The 20,424-nt window shown below is 38.0% G+C and overlaps 1 protein-coding gene across 1 annotated transcript in view; it reads left to right on the top strand.

Annotated features, from left to right (window-relative positions):
* Fmn2 (formin 2) overlaps positions 1-20,424 on the top strand; it is a 302,407-nt gene that overhangs the window by 191,332 nt on the left and 90,651 nt on the right. Inside the window, exons 12-14 of the mRNA XM_055608481.1 lie at positions 1,265-1,324; positions 2,001-2,121; positions 16,529-16,621. Of these exons, the coding sequence (XP_055464456.1) occupies positions 1,265-1,324; positions 2,001-2,121; positions 16,529-16,621 (274 nt within the window). The remainder of the gene's footprint in view (positions 1-1,264; positions 1,325-2,000; positions 2,122-16,528; positions 16,622-20,424) is intronic.

The following is a 20,424-nucleotide window of genomic DNA, read 5'->3' on the forward strand; positions in this document are numbered from 1 at the left end:
AAAAAAAAAAAATATATATATATATATATATATATATATATATATATATATATATATATATATATATATATAATTAAAAAGTAATGCCTCTAAATGTGTCAAAAAGACTATTGGATATAAAATAATTTTACATTCTCAAATGTCATATACATTGTTTTGACAATAGTTATATAACTATTAATTCTTCAGCCCCAGTTGTTAATAGAGCTAACTGTAATATACACTGGCATTTTAAAAGTCTCCACTAAACTGAAATATTTTTCTATTTCTTTGGTCTAAATTCTAACTACATTCTATCAAACCAAAACCTATTCATTATGGCAGTGCCTGCTAGACCATTTATATGGAATTGCAAGCAATATTTATTCATTTTTTATGGTGATATTTGAGGCCTAAATGCTGTGGGTGGAGAAATTACCCATTGGTTAAGACCACTTGGTGTTCTTCAGAGGATCCAAGTTCTGTTCACAGCATCCACATGGAGGGTCACAACTATCCCTAACTCCTGTCCTTGTGTCTCTAGTACCCTCTTCTGGTTCCCATGGGCACGGGCACCAGGCTCACATGTAGTGTACATACATACAGGCAGGTAACACACATACATAAAGTTAGAAGTAAAGAATTACTAAGCAAATTCAGAATAATTTTGTATCTAGCCACTTTGCTGAAGGTGTTTATCAGCTGAAGGAGCTCTCTGGTAGAAATTTTAGGGTCACTTGTGTATACTGTCATATCAGCCAGCCCTGATGAGACCTGATAGGCTAAGTTCAGATAGATGGAGAGGAGGTCCTCCCCTCTCTGTGGGCTAGGTAAAGGGCATAAGGGGAGAATAGGAAGAGTGGGTGGGACTGGGAGGACATGAAGGAGGGGACTATAGCCAGAATACAAAGTGAATAAATTGTAATAAACAAACAAACAAATAAATAAATGAGTAAACTCAAAATAAATACATTAAATACAAGATGTAATTATTGAATTAAATTTCCAATGGCTGAGAATAAAAACAGCAAATTATTTACATTTGAGCTTTTCCCTTAAACAGTAAGGCCTCCTCTTCCTATGTGCATAAGAACACCGGGAGAAAAGGGAGAAAAAAATGTCATCCAGACCTTTAGATGCAATGACTGAGGCAGAGTAGACTATAAAACACTCAGAATCCTCCCAAGTGTATATGTCTGTTTCCTGCAGTTTACTTTGTAGTGTATACTTAATAATACACAATAATTTTTAAATATGTGTTACTTACTCTGATCTTTCTGCCTAGGACAACAGCAGAAGCCTTTTGTCATACATTGTTTCATATTATCTTCGAAATTTTGATGAGGTAAGATCAATTTTGCCTCCCATCCTATTTGACTCCCTTCTCCCTGCGTGTATGTGCATCTGTGGTGCGTGTACAAGCTGCAGATGCAGAGACCATACAAGTAGTGGCATCTTCCTTTGCACTCTCCATCCTTTGTTTGTTTTTGTGTTTGTTTTTTACAAGACAAGTCTTCTCTGTGTAACAGGCCTGGACTTGCTTTGTAGATCAGGCTGGCCTTGGACTCACAGAGATCCACCTGTTTCTGCCTCCCAAGTGCTGGGATCAAAGGTGTGCGCCACCATTCCTGGTGTTTATCTCCATCTTATTCCATTGAGACAGTTTCTCACCCTCCAAGAAGCCTGCCATTTGCCCAGGTTCATTAGCTGGTCAGTGAGACCTCAGATCATCTTATTTCTACCTCCATCCCCATAAGGGTGAGGTTACAGGCACATACAGTCATGACTGATGTTTTGTAGGAGTGCCATCAATTTGAACTCACATTGTACATAATGGCAGAGCAAGCACTCACCCAATGAGTCATCTTCACAGCCCATTATTCTTCTCTGTTAGGCGATTCTGTAGTGATTTTCCTGGTTTTGTTATTGTTTTGCTTTTGTTGGAGTTACTGCCATTTCTTCTCTTGCATGATTTTCATTTCTCATCACTGATTTGTTTTAAAATCGCACCCCCTAATTAGGATGCTGGCAAGGAGCAGTGTGTCTTCCCTCTGGCAGAACCCCAGGAGCTGTTTCAGGCCTCACAGATGAAGTTTGAAGACTTCCAGAAAGATCTCAGAAAACTAAAGAAAGACCTGAAAGGTAACATATGACCTTGGACCGACGTATTTTTCAGTGTATATTCTTAATGAGAGGTTATTGACTTTTAGGGATTGTTAAAGGACCTCAGTTAGGCAGAGGTGATGTTGAGCTGATCTTTAACACACAGAAAAAGAAAAATCTGGCAATATTTTTTTATTATTCATTGCTTTAAAATGTGTGTGTTGGAAAATTAATTATCCAATCATATATTTAGCTATTTGAGTATCAGTCCATTTTATTGGGAACAGGTTTAAATCTTATTTTTATTTTGTAGCCAAGAATCTTTGGATATTTTCCATATCATGGCTGGACACAAATCCTGTCATTGTTAAAAGATTAATATTTATTGCCTGTTCTCTATACTTACCCAAGAATTTTGTGATTTCTGAACACTTGTAGAAATAAAGCATATTGCCTATAGGTGGTTAAATGACACATGTGGTTACTATTGTATAGTGAATCATAAAGCCTTACATCCAGCAATCTGAAGATCTGAAGATCTTCAAATTCTTTTATTACTAGCATTTACACACAAGTAGTCTTCCAAAGTTTACTTTCGTAAACAGCGTACCTTTTTCTCCCCCCCCCCCTTTTTTTTTTGTGCCGTTTATTGTTGTTATAGTGTTGAGAATCTGTTTCGATCTCTTTGCATTATCTTAAGTTTGGGCAGAGAACAAATAAAATGACATGGCATTTTCATTTTATATTGTGTTGTCGAATGAAAAGATGAGCTAGTCACCTCTGCAAAGAAGTTAAAAAGTTTCGAAGAAACCCAGGGGTGAAGTGGGAGACACATTTACCCAAAGGTACTGATCTGTCACCAGATTTATGGCAGTTATATTCTGGTCACAGATATATTAATATGAGTTTCAATCAGTGTAACAGTTTTCTTGGAATTCTTGGTATTACATGGTACATATTTTAAGTTAGCTAGATGTAGTCAGTACCCCAAAAGACGGTAACTGCTGTTAGCAGGGCTGCCACCATGTCTCCATTTGATTAAGGCAAAGAAAGATACCTTGGCCTTATCTAAGTATAAAAATTGTGTAAGAACTAGTTCATTCTCAGGGAAAACCGTGGAACCGTATGTTTAAGTTGTTGGTGTGGAGATGTGATGAGGGATTCTGGAAAGAGTTTCAGGGCTTGGGGAATGTGAGGATTGGATATGTTGAAGCTACATTGCATACGTGTACAAACTTTCCAAAGAATGCATTTCTAAAAAGATGGTTTAAAAAAAAAAACTAATTCTTAAAGCATTGCAAAAAAAAATTCCTATTAGAGAGTTTATGAAATTCAAATGTTATGACTTTGTTTAATGAGAATTTATCCACACAGTGATGTGCTGCCAGGGGCATTTCTGGGGAGGCTGGGAAATACTTCTTACTTCCATCAGCACTTCATTCTTGAAAATTAGGATTTCATCATTTGCAGATGATTTAGTAAGCAAGAGGAATGACATTATTGTAAATACATGTGTGACTATTAATATATGTGTGACACACATTTTAGATATATATATGTATATATATATATTTATTTATTTATATATATAAGCGCACAGGCACTTACAGGTGAGCACTCAGATGCATGCATACACAAGCATATCCATGTCCATATACAAACATGTATGCATACATACATGTAAACAAACTAGTGCCCCCACACATACATATGCACATACACAGAGAGGTTCTCATGTACACTTATACACACAACTGCAAACAAGTGACATGTAAACACACAGACTTAATATAGGTATTAAATGTATATGTAGCCATGAAATATAGTAGATTCTCATAAGTCTAAGGGCCTAACAGCACAAACTCTAGGTCATGGACTTGAACGATGAAGTAGCCAGTGCCTCTCTCCACTATGTCCTCTTGGGTGTTTCTTTCCTAGAGCAGTGTAATAGCTACAGAAAACCATATTCTGGAGGATAGTCTTAGCAATCCATAACACAACAAGAAGTTAAGCAAGTGTTTAGAACCATGAAGAGTGATGGTTTACATGGAGGAAAGATGAATGTTATTAAAAGATCCTCACCATTGATCAGCAGCTATAACATTTTCCTAGCATTCCTTCTTTTTCTTGGGCTGTAGCCACTTAATGTCATAGAAATGGAACCTATGTGAAGGAGCTTCCCAAGACTCCCTTAGCTCATGGCAGCCAGAAAGCATTGAAGACAGAAGATAAGTCTGGCTACAGAATACACACTCCAAAACATGCACCCAGTGACCTGCTTTCTCCAAGGATCGTTCACTTGTCAGTAGCCCATTCAGCCATGAGCTCATCAGTATATGAAAACATTGCTGAGGCCAGTGCCCTCATGATATTGCTTGCTGGAAGCCAAACCTCTAATGTGTGCATCTCTGGGGGTGGTGGGCATATTATGTCCAAGCCATCAGAGGGGGGTTCGTGACCAAGTTAAAAACCAAAACTGCAAGGTTAAGTTAATTGTGAAAGGAATTCACATTATTTTACAGCAGAGGGATTTGCAGTAGTTCTTCGGTTTACTTTATGACAGAGCACTGTTTTTCACAGAATGAGTGGTGGCTTCTGTGGTCAGGGGAACACATCTGAGCACATTTTGAGAAATGCAGGCTTGGTACTGTGGTAGGAGTACAAGTCCGACTTGCCTCTGAGATTACAAGGAAAGCAGTTCATGAGACAATATCACTGTTTTTGTTTTGTTTTGTAAAATAGGGGTCATCAAATTTTGAGGATTTAAAAAAAAAAAAAAACTTTGGGCAGAGGGCATGGAATTTTATGAAAGAAGGAAAGATAGAAAGACCTGGAGGGCACAGGAGCTCCAAAAGGAGACCAACAGAGCCATAAAAACAAACAAACAAAAAACCACTTGAGCCTAGGGGCTCTGCAGAGACTGATACCCCAACCAAGGACCATGCATAGAGAGGCTCTAAAACCCCTGCTCAGATGTAGCCCATAGACTCAGTCTCCAAGTAGGTTCCCTAGTAAGGGGAACAGGGGCTTCTCTGACATGAACTCAGTGGCTGGCTCTTTGATCACCTTCCTCCCCCCAGGGGGTGGGGGCTGCAGCCTTACCAGGCCACAGAGGAAGACAATGCAGTCAGTTTTGATGAGACTTGATAGGCTTGTCAGATAGTAGGGACAGAGGGACCTATCAGTGGACTGGGGGAGGGGCATAGGAGGAGAAGAGGGAGGGAGAGTAGGATTGGAAGGAGATGAAGGTGGGGGGCACAGCCGGGATACAAAGTTAAATTGTAATAAATGATGAATAAATAGATAATTTTAAAAAAAATCTCTTATTTTTAAAAATCGGATTATTTTCATAGAAAATATGAGTTAGGCACAAGGAAGGGAATCTTTGAATCAAAATTTAAGTTCAATTTTGGAAGAATAAGGAACCATCAGAAATATAGCTTTTCACATCAGGTACACATGAAGTTACTTCTCTTTTTTTAGGAATGATTTGGGTGTAAATATACATACATTTATATAGCCAAATGGTTATCAAATGGGGGTTACTTTAGATAAAATTATAATACTAAAAACAGTATCTACTTTCATCTATCTAACCTTCAAAATCACTTCTTTTTAAAAATTATTTTAGTTTATCATTTATTTATTTATTTTTATGTGTGTAGATATTTTGCCTGCATACATGTTTGTATACCACATAAATGCCCAGTGCTCATGGATGACAGGGGAGGGTATCACATCCCTGGAACTGGAGTTACAGGGGGCTTTTAACCACCATGTGGGTGCTGGGAATCAAACCTGAGTTCTCTGGAAGAGCAGCCTGTGTATGTAACTGCTGAGCCAGCTTACAAGCCTTTCCAGCCCCATGATTTATTTTACACAATCAAATTTGAAGATTCCTTTAAGACATTTCAAATAGCTTGTCTGTACTGCTTTTTTAAAGGCAATTGTTTTAATCAGCTATAGAAAAAGGGTTAAGCAAGTAAACAAGGCATCATGGTACTCTGTGGTAAACATTCCTTAGCTATTGCTCTTTGTGAGGTAAAATTGAAAGATAACATGATTATTTGCTAATGACAAATGTGTTGCATCCACAAAATCACCCATCTAAACATCTGTCTCTTATGTTTCTGCATACTGACTTGATTTTTATTTCTAAAGAAACTGAGAAACAATATGTTAGGGCTTGGACATTTTTAGAAAACACCCGAATCTCATCCTAGCATTCCTTTAAAGACATCACTGAGTTGGGCTCTTTCTGTGTACCTGAAGATTCCTCTACCTGCTCCTAGGGATTAGAGTCAGGCTTCCTATTCAGTGAAATACCCTTTGCTCAGCTATTTTGATGTCTTCTGTCAGTAACTTCTTTTGATACAGTTGTGCTAAATGACGGCTTTGTGGTACAATGTCTTTGTTAGGTAGGAATGTAGGAATTGTAGCCATGGGGTTGGATACAAATATTAGGTGATGCAATCTGTGGAGAAACTGTGGGAAAATCTCAATAAGCCCACGGAGGAAGGAGTCTCCGAATCAGCAATCTCGTTTGCAGAGAGATACCACTGGGTATGAGCAAACTGTGTTCATATCCTAAAAGAGCAACAAAGCCGTGCAGGTGCTTTTCAAAAAGACAGAAGCCAAACAAAATACATCATCTTCTTTCAGAGAACATTCACTGAACAAGAAAACTTAAACTATGTTTGTTTATTACTAATACATAAATCATTTATCAGTCTTAAGAAAAACCCAAGGCATAAGAAAAATAAAAACCCTGTGATTTCAGCTTGTAAAGTTCAAACATATAAGCAATCATATAATTCTTTAAGGCTAGGAAGCTGGGAGGATATATGCAAAAGAATTCTCTGGGCCTAAGGTAATGGGTCAGTAGGGAATACATTGGCCTCTTTCAAAGTATTAGCTATGTTTCTTTTAGGTTATAAATTGAATATATGTATATTCGTTTAATTATTCTGTTTTGTTTTTATAACATTTATTTATCATTTATCATTTATTACAATTTATTCACTTTGTATCCTGGCTGTAGCCCCCTCCCTCATCTCCTCCCAGTCCTACCCTCCTTCCCTCTTCTCCCCCTATGCCCCTTCCCTAGTCCACTAGTCCCAGGGGAGGTCCTCCTCCCCTTCTATCTGATCCTAATCTATCAGGTCTCGTCAGGACTGGCTGCATTGTCTTCCTTTTACTCTATGTATGTGTTCTATGTGTTCCTTTATGTGTACGACTGGATTAATATTATTTGAGAAGAAAGAAAACTCGGCGACCATCCAGGGATATGTTTGATTTAGAATTGAAACTGAGTAATCTGGGCTCTGCCAATTTAAAATGTGTGATTGTTCAGCCTTCTCTGTTCTGTATGAAGAACTTACATAACTTGCCAAATTCGAAAGTAAACATAACCAAGAAACATAAGAAATGTAATTAAAAGAATAAACTATGTTTAAGAAGAATAATATAATACCCTTCTTGGAGGAAAAATGATTAATATGAAAGAGAAGCAATTTTCTGTTAAACAATTCAAACGTATACTATTCACGAGGAAACAGTAAAAATAAAATTAACTACCAGTGTCAGAAAGCTGTTGAGGTCTTACGGAAACATAATCCATTATTTTTGGTTATTGCTTTTACTATTTCAAAGTAAACTAAGAAAAACCAAAACCATACTACTTCAATAGAAGTAATTCAATATGGAGAAGTTAACACATACTGAAAGGTCAAAACAGTACAAAAAATGATGAAGTAACTTAGGAAGCAGCTATCATCCGTGGAAGTGGGGAACGCTGGAAAAGCTGAAGTTTGTGTAGAGCAAACACCTTCAGGGAGAGTGACCCATGGGATTGGACCCATGCCTGAGAGAGAGTGTTCTTCTGTAGATGCTGCCCTAAGTACTTGGGGGGTGGGGCAGACCCTGGGGAGAGGGGCCTGGGATCATCAGGAAAATGTCAGCTCATATATATAACTGGCAGTCTGAGAGCTGAGTTTGTGTCCATGGCTGATAGGATACTTGTAGGGGTTTGGGGTGTGGATGCAGTGATGCTGGTTTGGATGTGTGGAAACACACTAGACCCTGGAAGCGCTTGCTGACTGTGGAGATGAGCAACTGTAGGAGGCTGGCCTTCAACTGTCTCCATGCTCCTCCATCCATTTCCTGCTTTCACTATGGAAACTTATCACCAAGATATTTGGTACAGAAGAAAGGTATTTTCATGGATCTAATAGCATTGTCCAAGGGCCAGATAAAGAAAGGTAGTTTGGAAGCAAAACCAAAAAAATAATACACACAGAAAAATAACAACAACAACAACAACAAATCAATAATCTTCTTTTAGTTATTTGTTTTCATTATTCTAATAAGATCCTGCCTGACTTCATGGCTCTCAAGTAGAGGAATCTATAACTTTTGGAGAGAGGTCAGCCACACTGTATCTTTTCTTTTTCTTTTTTTTAATGTGTTTGCTTATTTATTTAGAGTCTCTCTCTCTCTCTCTCTCTCTCTCTCTCTCTCTGTGCATTTCTATGTGTTTCTGTGTGTCTGTGTGTGTGGTTCTGTGTGTATGTATGTCAGCAGTCACAGGCCTGTGTTTGCATGGGCTTTCACATGCAGGGGAAAAAAAAAGGTAACTTGCAGGCTTTGGTTTTCTTCTTCACATTGTCTGTTTGGGGTATTGAACTTAGGTCATTGGGCTTGGTGGCAAGCATCTTTTCCCACTGATCTGTCACGTCAGCCCCTCTGTCCTTCTTTAATACTGAAAGATTTTCCTTTATATAGACCTCCCACCTCAAAAGCCGTCTAGACAGCTTCACCAGAGAAGCTATCCATTTCTAAAATACAGAGGAGGAAACAATGAGAGCAGGAATTCTGTGAGATGCTAAGTTGTGTCCGGCCAGTGGAAAGGTCTGCAGTTAGTCAATTCTCACATCTGGTTTGCTCCCAATAACTGATGGCAAGTTGTGAACTTGATGGTCCTCGTACGTCTTTGCCCTTTCTCAGTCTATTGCCACTGTACTGTGCTGAGTCCATTTTCACTATCACATAATGAGCAACTTAGAACAAGCAAAGATGGGAACCTGAGTTTGATCCTCAGGACCCCTCCCCCCCCGAAAAAAAATAACCAGGACTGTTGGCATGTGTATATAATCCTGGCACTGGTGAGGCAGGCACAGGTGGATTCCTGAGGCTCTTTGGCCAGCCAGACTAGCCAAATTAGTGAGTGAATTTGCCAAGAACACCTAAAATATTTCTGTGTTCTAAGCAGATATATAGAAATAGTTTGCCTATGATTTGATACATTAAAATGCAAGACATACCATCTCCCGAGAAAGATATTTTCTAGTTTGGATCATGAACAGAGAGTTAAGAAAAGATTAATTTAAAACAAAAGTGTTAGGGAAATTCACAGAAGTTAGTGTCACATCTAATCATTGCAAGTAAAATAGGATTAAAGCATGCATTAAGGCAGCGCCAAGAGCCCAGTGCATCTTATGCGTGTTACCTCATACTGTGAAACTCTTGGACAAAACAGTTGGTGTTTCCATGTTGTAGATGAGTAAAGCAGAGCTAGCAAGACTCAGGAATGTGTCTAGGTATCCTAGTAGTAAGTAATAAAGGATAGTTAAAATCCAGAGTCTGTCTTCCTGACCTTTGTGGCATGCCATTTCTCCACTCTCAATTTTACAAATATCTTTCTTTGTCCATATGATTTAACAGAACATCAGAAGATGCCTAGATATGCTAGCTAAAAATCCACAAAGGCACACAATCATTTCTCATAGAATTACATTTTTATCAGATGTGAGTACATTAGAAATCAATACCAATGCCTAGCAAAATTCTTTGAACTCGTAACATAGATTCTCTCTCTCTCTCTCTCTCTCTCTCTCTCTCTCTCTCTTTCTCTCTCTCTGTGGGTAGGTGGGTAAAGGTGGTCTGTCTTTCATTTTGATGTATGAAATCAGAGACAAACTATTTTTACATATCTAAAAAAACAGACACATAAGACTTTTATTTCTTGGAGAAAAGTTGCCTTATTATGAATTAGGTGCATTACTAACTTTATACTGTGATGGAACCCCCTAGTGAGACAGCGTTCCTAAAGCACAGTCACTGTGGTTTCTAATTTAGTGGTTGGATGTCATTAAATATCACCATTTGCGGCACTTTACCAGACTCCTTGATTTAGATGAAATAACGGCTGTGGTAGGTACTTACTCCAGTTTCCTCACCAATGCACAGCACGGCTGGGCAATAGGAAGAATGGAAAGGGAATGGTACCGCTCGAAGCTGCTCGATGAACTGCTGCAATCTTTAAGGCAATCATAAACACAATGGATTACACTACAAACCAGTACTTAAGGATGCCTCAAATGGTGCTAGGCACCTGGCCATTAAACAATCTTAAGATCCAGGAGAGCCTGCCATGATGGCACATGCCTTTAGCATGTGGCAGGCACAGTTAGGCAGATCTCTGTGAGTCTGAGGCCAACCTGGTCTATAATACCCAGTACCAGATACAGTGAGACCCTTTCCCAGTAAATAAATAAAGCTAAGCATCCGTGTAAGGCATCTGTACCATTGGCGAACATTGTGCCTAGTCCTGAAATCATAACATCCCCTTAGAAAATGTCACAGACTTCGCTTCTCCTTGAATAAATTCATGCAGTTATTTTGAACATGTTGGAGGGTGTTTGAAGTTTTTTTAGAACTACTTTTAGACTCCAGGTGAGGAAATATGCCATTCTATTCAGAAAATTTAATCTTATACTATTTTTTAAAAAACCTAAATATGTGTGTAACTTTTTAAAAATTTGGTTTTTTTGTTTGTTTTTTTGTTTGTTTGTTTGTTTTGTTTTGTTTTGTTTTTTCTTGTTTGGTTTGGTTTGGTTTTTGGTGATACTTGGGTACCCAAGGCTTTGAACTTCCTGGGTAAATGTTCTACCATTGAGTTATATCCTGTCCTTGTTCAATCTTTTAAATCATTTAGAATGTTATGGTTAATTATTATAGCATCACACTAATAATAAAAGGTAATATTTAAAGATTCTTAAATGCAGGGGTAAGCTATAGTAAGCAGATTAGTTTGTAATAATAATGCTTTTTATTATTCTAGCATAAAGTACCTTGTCTGTCATTTTAGGTAATGAGATAATATCCTTCTGTAACCAGTTTTGAGAATTAAGTATTTGCATTTACTTGGAAGAGTGGAGATTATGAATAATTTTTCAAGGCTGTATGATAACTAATGCTGTTCAGCATTCTTATCTCCCCAAGGTTTTACTACAGATTTGAAACTAATCTGAACTACATAATATGGAGGCCAATGAGGGTTACACATTATCTAAAACAAACAAAATTCAAACATTTAGAATTTAGGCTTTCTGAGACCCTTTCCCCATGCATGCTGTTATTTTGACTAGACTGATCTTGTACAGGTGTTGTGTAGGCCAACACAGCTTTTGAGAGTTCCTGGTTATGGCTATATCTCATATCTGGTAGAGACTACTCAATAGCAGTCCAATCTGACTTCTGGTTCTCACACACTTTCCACCCACTCTTAAGAAATGACTGTAAATTAGGGTTTTTGTTCGACCATTCTAGCTCCTGAATAATGACATGGCGACATATTATATTTATTAAAAAGCTTCAAGCAGTATAGCTGGGCTCATACTCATCTATTCTAACTTGATTCTGCTGTCCTGGTCTACTTTTCAGCCATATGCCCCTTTACCTGCCATTCCAGTTTTGCCCTGGTCGTTCCTGCTCCATCTTTGTCCTCATGGTGACACCTTCATCTTCTCCTTTCTCTCGCTGCTCCACCCAAGACCCCCCTCTCTGGGATTGGAAGTGCTGCTCTACTTCTGCCCCACTATTGGCTGTTCACCGCTCTATTAACTAATCAGAGGCTATGGAGAACAATTTTGACACAACATTGAAACAGGCCTCATCAAGACTACTGCTACCAGATCTCTGGTACAGAAATCAGCATCTGAATACTCAGTACACAAAACCTTCCTCCAGCACATGATGTCCCCTAAGCTTTGAGAAGGGAACTTTGGAGAAATTGGAGAATGGTAGTAAGGGGTGGACTGAATCAAAGTAAAATGTATTCATGTATAAAAAGAAAACAATTTAAAGATTTTTTAAAACATATGAAAAGTTATATATGCATATATATATATATATACATATATATATTAACACTAAGACTCTTTCAGCTAAGTAAGATAGTATTAAAGTGAAAACCAATCTTTCCATGATCCTTGAGGCACACCTCACAATGGAACGTCAGTCCAGCCAGTGTCATTTACTCAACACACACACAAACACACACACACACACACACACACACACAAGTGCATGAACACACATACCTACATACACACACATACACAGACATAAAGTCACTCAAACACACAGTCACACATGAACACATACACACACACGTTGGGTCTAGGTTATCTGTTGTCCCTACATAGACATCGTTTTTGGTCATAATCTGAAATGTTGTCTCCAATGTTTAATGAGATTTAGAGGCGAGCACTCAGTTTCCAAATCGTATGTTATTCCCAAACAAATGATCTTGCATAGTATTGCCAACTGTATGATAGCAATAACTAGATCACACTTAAATTCTTACTGCACTGTGTGCTTTACCTGCATCAAAATTTGGATATCCAAAGCCCTGTGAATTAGGCACCATTTGTTTTACCATTTTTATAAGACATTGTAACACAAGAGGGACACATACCTAGTCAATGTTAGAAAAATCGTCAGTGAAAGATGCAGTGTGTATACCCATTGTCCACAGCCAGGCTCTAGGACCCTAAGTTAGATTGTTTTCTGGCTGTTGCTGCCTCTGGGAATAACAGACAGAAACAGTGACAGGTAAACTGACACAGAGCTGTGTTCTGGGCATAGTTCTAAGTATTTTAAATGTATTCACTTATTTAGCCCTCATAGCAACCCTAGGGAGATGGTCACTTATTTTTCATGTACTATAGTTGATGAACCTGAAGCATGGAAACTGAACTATCCATTAGAAAGTCATACACAGTTTATCCCTTTTAGGTGCAACCCTAAAACGGGTTGCCTTTGTCCATGGAAGAAAAGCAAAATCAGTTATATATAAAGTGGTGGTGGGGGGGGGGGTGGTGTGACAAAAGGAATTCTGTTAGAGGGATGATTTTCTAACAGCAATATATGTAGTAGCCCTAATTTGTATTTTTAATGTAAAATTTTAACTGATTCATGAAAACACAAAAAATTAAACATGTTAGTGGGACACGATTTGGCTTACTTTTATCTGTCTGTCTGTCTATCATTTGTTTGTTTGTTTGTTTTGAGGCAGGGTCTCAGGTATCCCAAGCTGGCCTCCTCTTACTATAGAGCTGTAGAGGACCTTGCCCTCCTGATCTGTCATCACTCCAATCCACACGTTCGACCACCAATGTGCATCACTTGTCTTGTTGTAAGGGGGTACGTGGCAGGAAACGTCTTGATGGAGAGTGTTTCTTGGCCCACAGTAGGTCATGGCGTGTCTACAGCCAGGCAGGAAGCAAACAGGAAGTAGAGCCACGCTATGAAACCTCAGTTCTTACCACTGTTTCCTCCCGAGGTGCTCTTCCTCCTTAAAGCTCTAGGAATGTCTCAAAGAGCACTATCATCTGGAGACAAGTGCTCAAACACTTGAACCCAGGGGATATGTTTTCACATTCAAAACACTGCATCGTGCCTGACAGAAGACTGCAAGTACATGAGCTCCTACCATCCAAAGCTCAACAAATTCATGTTCACGTTCTTCCCTCTAAAGCCACTCTACCTATATGACTGTTCCATAACACCCAAACTTTAGATGGCACTGACATCCTTTCCCTGTCTACTTTATTCCTACACACACAGCAATCACTGTGTGAGCCTTTTAAATGTCTTTAACCTTGGAGATCATTTTCAAAATGACTTGAATCTAACTCTTGCAGGTTGATTGAAGAGAGCCTCCTCTCCCTAGTGCTCTAAACTCTAATGTTTGTTTCTTTTTATAATATTTGCACAATAATCCATGACCTATCTCTGCTGATTTCAACCCTTAAATATTTCTTAAATCTACGCCTTCCTCTCTTTGTAGATGATATATATTTTAAAAAATTTTTGTTCTTGTCCTGGAAGAAAGGAAGTAGTGTACATCTCACTGCCCAGAGGGTTCTCTCTCTCTCTCTATCTCTACACACACACACACACACACACACACACACACACACACACATAGATGATAGAGAAAGATGACAGATAAATAGATAATTGATAAAGATGGATAGATGACAGATAGATGATTGATTGATATAGATAGTTAGGTGATAGATTGTGTGTGTGTGTGTGTGTGTGTGTGTGTGTATGTGTGTGTATCCTGAATCTGCAATGTTGTATGGACTAGGCTCTTCTGTGGAGAGAGGGCCCAATTTAGTTCTGAAAGGTTAGAGTTTCTCATCTAATCAGCATGTTTGTCCTCCTCTGTCTATGTTGTAGATGTTAATGTAACTTTCTCGAGGCTAACATAAAAACAGTAATTTTAGGCTGTAATTAACATTGATTGAACTTGGAGACTTGAGTATATTATGGCTGGAATACTCCAACTCTCTCAGAAAGTAACCAAACTTCTCATGATGTAAGTATGCTTTGGAGAAAGCTGTGTGATGTTGAAGGTTAATCTGACAGTGATAAAGTGGTGTTTCCCCTTCCTCACAGCATGCTGCTCTGTACAAGAAAGAGATGTGTTGAGGTCAGTTTTAAAATGGAATATCTGAGGGTTTTGTTCCTCCTTCCCTCTGGCTGTATTTTTCTTTGTTGGGAAGCCTAATGCATACTTCCCAATATCAGTCCTTTAACATCACACAAAAATCTCTTTGGCTCAGAAAAGTCTTTAAATTAAACAAAAGTTAACACGATTGGAATGACTCAGTTATGCCAACAGCCTCCTGACAAATGTTTTTTTTAATATTTGGATTTGACTATAATTAGTTTTCCAAGAACTCTATCTTTGTTCTGATTTTAATAATGTTTCTAAATGACCCTTCAAGTTTATATTGCAGTGTTTTGTGTTGTTTTTTTTTTAATTGCATAGTCACATACCAATCTTTAAAATGATAAGTACTAGCCAGAATGATATGTTGTGAAATATGGCATATTATGGCTAAGATAGAATTGGGGCCAGAATTTTAATGAAATATCTGAATGTCTTATGTACTAACTGCATTAAACTTATTTTTATCTGCGTTATGTGTTAGAATGTTTATAAAAAACAGGACATGTGTGCATATTTTTAAATTCTAATCCACAATGTGTTTTAACAGCAGATCTTTCCTTCTTGGTAAACTAGACATAAATAATAGAATACATTTTATCTCCTAGTAAAGAACTTTGAGAGCTAGAATTTGGGCTTTGGGATCCTTTGTAGTATTGTCCCATCTACCACTGTAGAGTGTGCCAGACTAAAGAAATTCATCACCGTGGGTGTGGTAGATAGCAGTTTCTTTTGTGTAAAGCTCTGGTTCCTCTCTACCTCAAGCACTGTGTACACAGATGAAGAGGACCCTTCTGGCCAACTTAGAGACTAGAAACTATACTCTGGGGTAAATATACACAACTAAATCAATGGGAGGCACTGGTAAATTCCCTTAGAGATGACTCACAACTCCAGAAGAGTCTGTCCTGAGGAATTTGTGATGCCGTGGAATGGAAAGGGAAAACAATCTTCAGTGTCAACTCAGAACTTCACATACGAGTCTGTTCTTTCTTCCTGTGACCGGCCGTATTTACACCTTGATTTTCTCAGCTGTCCTAGATGGTAGTAATGTCTCTTCCTTTGCCTTATTTTCAAAATTTGATTAAATTATCAGTAAAAATCTCCTGATGCCAAGCAAGGAAGTGCTCTGGAAATAGTGGCCATCTTGCTAAAATCACCACCTCTGTGTTTTATTTTTCAGAAATCTTGACTATAATTAGAGATAAGATTGGGTTAGAAGTCATTTGATAGTTATAATAGTGGAAATGCTTCACTATTTCTATACCATCTACTGAGCACTACTGTAACATCTCAAAGCTCTTACCAGGTTTGACCCCGGAACTGCGCTGTGATATAGGCTCTGGTAACCTTACCATGGTCACATGAAGAAACCGAGATCCTGAGATACAAGTAACTTGTGGAACCTACCCGTTTATAAGTGGGAATGCATTTTTATGGTTCACTGAAAGGGTACATAACATATATCCATGAAGATTTTTCCAATATGGGTACACAATACATGTCAGTGAAAACTGTTGATGAAAGGTTTGGAAAGGGTCAACGAAAGGGTTTTTCAACATTGGCTCGTAGGCTTTCTAAAGAGTAGCGTAGTGTTGACAATGTGGCGTTCTAAAACTGGTCTTGTCCTCTTCATTTCAGCCTGTGAGGTGGAAGCAGGTAAAGTGTACCAGGTCTCCTCTGAAGAGCACATGCAACCTTTCAAGGAAAACATGGAGCAGTTCATTAGCCAAGGTAAATGGCAGAGATGTCGCCCCCGCCCCTCAGGCAGCTGCAGAGCAGCCATCTGTCTCAAAGCAAATCTAAACAAGAATATTTTGGCATTACTGAAAAAAACAACACCCCCCCCCATAACTAAACAAATAAGAGTTGGATTAATCGTATCACAGGCATGAGAAGCTATTTGCTAACTCTGCCTTTCGGTGGCTACTCGTCACAGTTTCTGGATGGTCTTCTGTGAGCAACACACCATCACTTTAAATAGTTCGTATTATAAAAACATTAAAACTTTGTGCTCCTATTTTTAAATTAAGATATTTTTGTGAGGTGTGTTGTCCTTTTTTAAAATTTTTGTTGTTGTTGGTGGTGGTGGTTTTGTTTATTTTGTTTTGTTTTCAGTGATGCAGACTGAACTGTACTGAGGTCCTTGCATACATGGACTAAAGCTCTACCATGGAGATACATCTCCAAACGATTCCCTTACATTTCAACTCCGCTTATGACCTCAGTACAATCTGGTTTCTATTTGCTTTGTCAAAACATTGCACCCAAAGAACAAAGTCCATCGGTGTCTTTTAAACCTTCAGGACACCATCTGCTGTTTTTGTGGAGTGAATTAATACCTCTAGATATTTAACATGTTTGTTTTTTTTTTTCAGGGAGCGTAAATATTATATCAGTGATGTTTTCTACATTATGAGGCCATAAACAGGGATGGAAAATTTCAGAAAATACTAAAAAACTTTTTTGTTTTCTATCCTTTTTTTTGGTCTCACTGTTTGAAGTCATTGAAACTTACAATTATATCAAAGCATTTACTACTCAAAACATTTCAGCACTGGAATGTAACATCTCTTCTGAAGATCAGATTTATATCATGCCATGCTCTGGGAAAGATTTTGCTCTTTGAGGAATTCTCCTAGAGGGGAATATGGCCTGAGACTAAGGCCAAATAGCACCCTGAAGACTGGGTTTGCCCTCTCTGTAGTCAACTATGGCTTTCATAGTTTGTTCAACTGTCACTGTTGGTGATTTATAAAGAATGAGTCATGGCTCAATTTAATCAACGTAAGAACAATTTCCTTTAGATAGAAAAAAATACGACCTTTAAGACAATGGGGGAGATTGAAAGAGAACACTGTTGAAATTCATGAATCAAAGTGATTATCATTCTCAGATTCAACTCTGTATGAACAAAGGTAGAAATCTCATTCAATCCTGAAGCATTCTTCCACCAAAATCATAGCCTGTGGTTGGATATTAGAAAATTCAGGGGCCTCATTCCCCTAGTGATGAAAAAAAGCTGAGTCTTGTTTTTTTCTACCTGGTGGTATTTTAAGATTAAGAATGTGTCATTTAAAGAGATGACACATGATTAGAAGATTATATAGCTAAAGGTGTTCAGTACGCCTTTGTGGCTTTTTAAAAGTAGGAAGTTCTTAATTCTAGGACTTGTCTAAGACAAAGGAAGGCATTTTGACAGATTTCATATGTATACTGTGGGCAAGGGCACATGTTCGACATGATTTATTGCACATAGTATATACTTGTTATAAATTTCACCTGGTTTATTATATATATTGTTACCGAGTTATACATTATTTATTATATAATGTTAATTCATATTTTATAAATAAAAATGAGATTGTATTTTATGACTGAACCTTTCCTAGTCATTAAAAGAAGATGAATAAAAAGCAAATTCAAGCCACTGAATATTTAGGAATTTGGTTTCTAAAGTGCAGAGGAACACCATGAATAGTTTTTTGTTTGTTTATTTGTTTGTTTGTTTGTTTAAATTTTTTGGTAGTCATCTATGATTCAAAGTCTAGCTGGAGGCCTATAGAGTTTGTTTAGTAGTTTACCCATGGGGAAAACATGATTTCTCAGTCATCCTAAATGGCTAAATATCTTCATAATTTAATAACAGTTCAAGAAAATCTTTTACTTATTCATTATTAAGTGACGTTTTTAGAAGATGTACACTGCTGGGTTAAATAAAAGCATTTTATAATGATAATAAAATATTCAGACTTTGGCAGGCATCACTTTTTGTCATTAGGTTGAACAGGACAGGTCTATTTTCTGTTATTTTCTATGAATACTTGTTCATTTTATATATATATATATATATATATATATATATATACACACATGTTTACATATATGTATATATGTGTGTGTATACATTGTTTACACACACACACACACACACAAACACATATATGGTTTGAGGCTATTGTTTAGTGGTTGAGTACACGCTAAGCATGTTTGAGGCTCTGAGGTCAATCCCAGCAAAATAGGAAAAAAAAAAGGTGTCTGGACATTCTTCTGGCTATATATTGTAGTAGTGAATGTGATAGGTATGTGTTTTAGTGGATCTTACATTCCACATTGACGTAAAGACAAATGATAATGAAAATTAGCATTGATCCAATGTGTGAAATATGTAAAAATAAATAAATGAGCCTCTTCATACATTCAGGCCCCTGAACTGGTATTTAGTGGCACATAAAGATAATTATGGTTGTCAAAATATGTTTCTCTTAAGATAATTTTAAAATCTTGTTTATCATTTATTATTTATTACAATTTATTCACTTTGCATCCCAGCTACAGCCCCCTCCTTCATCTCCTCCAGGTCTCACCCTCCCTACCCTCTTCCTCCACTATGTCTCTCCCTTAATTTACAGATAGGGAAGGTCATCTCCCCCTACTCTCTGACCCTAGCCTATCAGGTTTCATCAGGACTCTCTGTGTCCTCTTTCTCTGTGGCCTAGAATGGCCACCTGGCCAGGGGGAGGTGATCAAAGACCAGGTAACCTAGTTCATACCAGAGACTGCCCTTGCTTTTCTCCCTAGGGAACCCCCGACGGAGACTGAGCTGCCCATGGGCTACATTTGAGCAGGGGGTCTCTGTGCATAGTCCTTGGTTGATTCATCAGGCTCTCTAGGCCCCTCTGGGCCCAGACATTTTGACTCTGTTGTTCTCCTTGTGGAGCTCCTGTCCCCTCCAGGTCTTTCTATCTTCCCCTTCTTTCATAAGATTCCCTGCACTGTGCCTAAAGTTTGATTACGAGTCTCAACATCTTCTTCAATACCTTGCTGGGTAGAGTCTTTCAGAGGCCCTCTATGGTAGGCTCCTGTCCTCTTTCCTTTCTTTTCCCACTTCTGATGTCTATCCTATTTGCCCTTCTGAATGAGGATTAAACATTTTTTAAAAGGCAGAATTTTGGGGATCTTTATTTCTTTTAGGAATCAAGGCAAAATTCCAAAGAAAAAATTATAACTATAGAAAATTCTACCTTATAAAAAAAATCTACCTTACTAGCATATGTCAAATCATTGCTTATTACTAGGCTTTTATCAATAATAATATAGATTTGTCATTTCATTCCTTGCCCAGTTTAACCACAAGAGAATATTCATATTTTATATACCCAGAGTCTGTTTAAATGTGCCTAATTCTCTAATTTAAAAATCTCTTGAACAGTTCAAAAGACAGACCGTGTCTAATGCTGGCCAAACGTTTTATTGCATTAGCTCCGCAGTCTAACAGAAACATCTCTTATCCTTATAATCCAGCTATTGTGTGGTCTGTGGATCACATTCTAGCAATCTTTGTGGATTTCATCTCATCCCAGAACCTACTTATTCATCCAATTTTTCCCTCCCTGCCTTCCTACTTCTCCTCAAGCCAGGATTTCATGCTCTCCATTTCAACATCTCTGTCTTGGGAATGTCTCTCATGTCAACTCTAAAGTAGGCAGCTGGAGAGGACTGCTGTCTGCTTACTTTGAGACACTGGCTGTCTGTGA

Source organism: Psammomys obesus, unplaced genomic scaffold (assembly GCF_907164565.1).
Source record: "Psammomys obesus unplaced genomic scaffold, mPsaObe1.curated_primary_1811, whole genome shotgun sequence".
NCBI classification, from domain to species: Eukaryota; Metazoa; Chordata; class Mammalia; order Rodentia; family Muridae; genus Psammomys; species Psammomys obesus.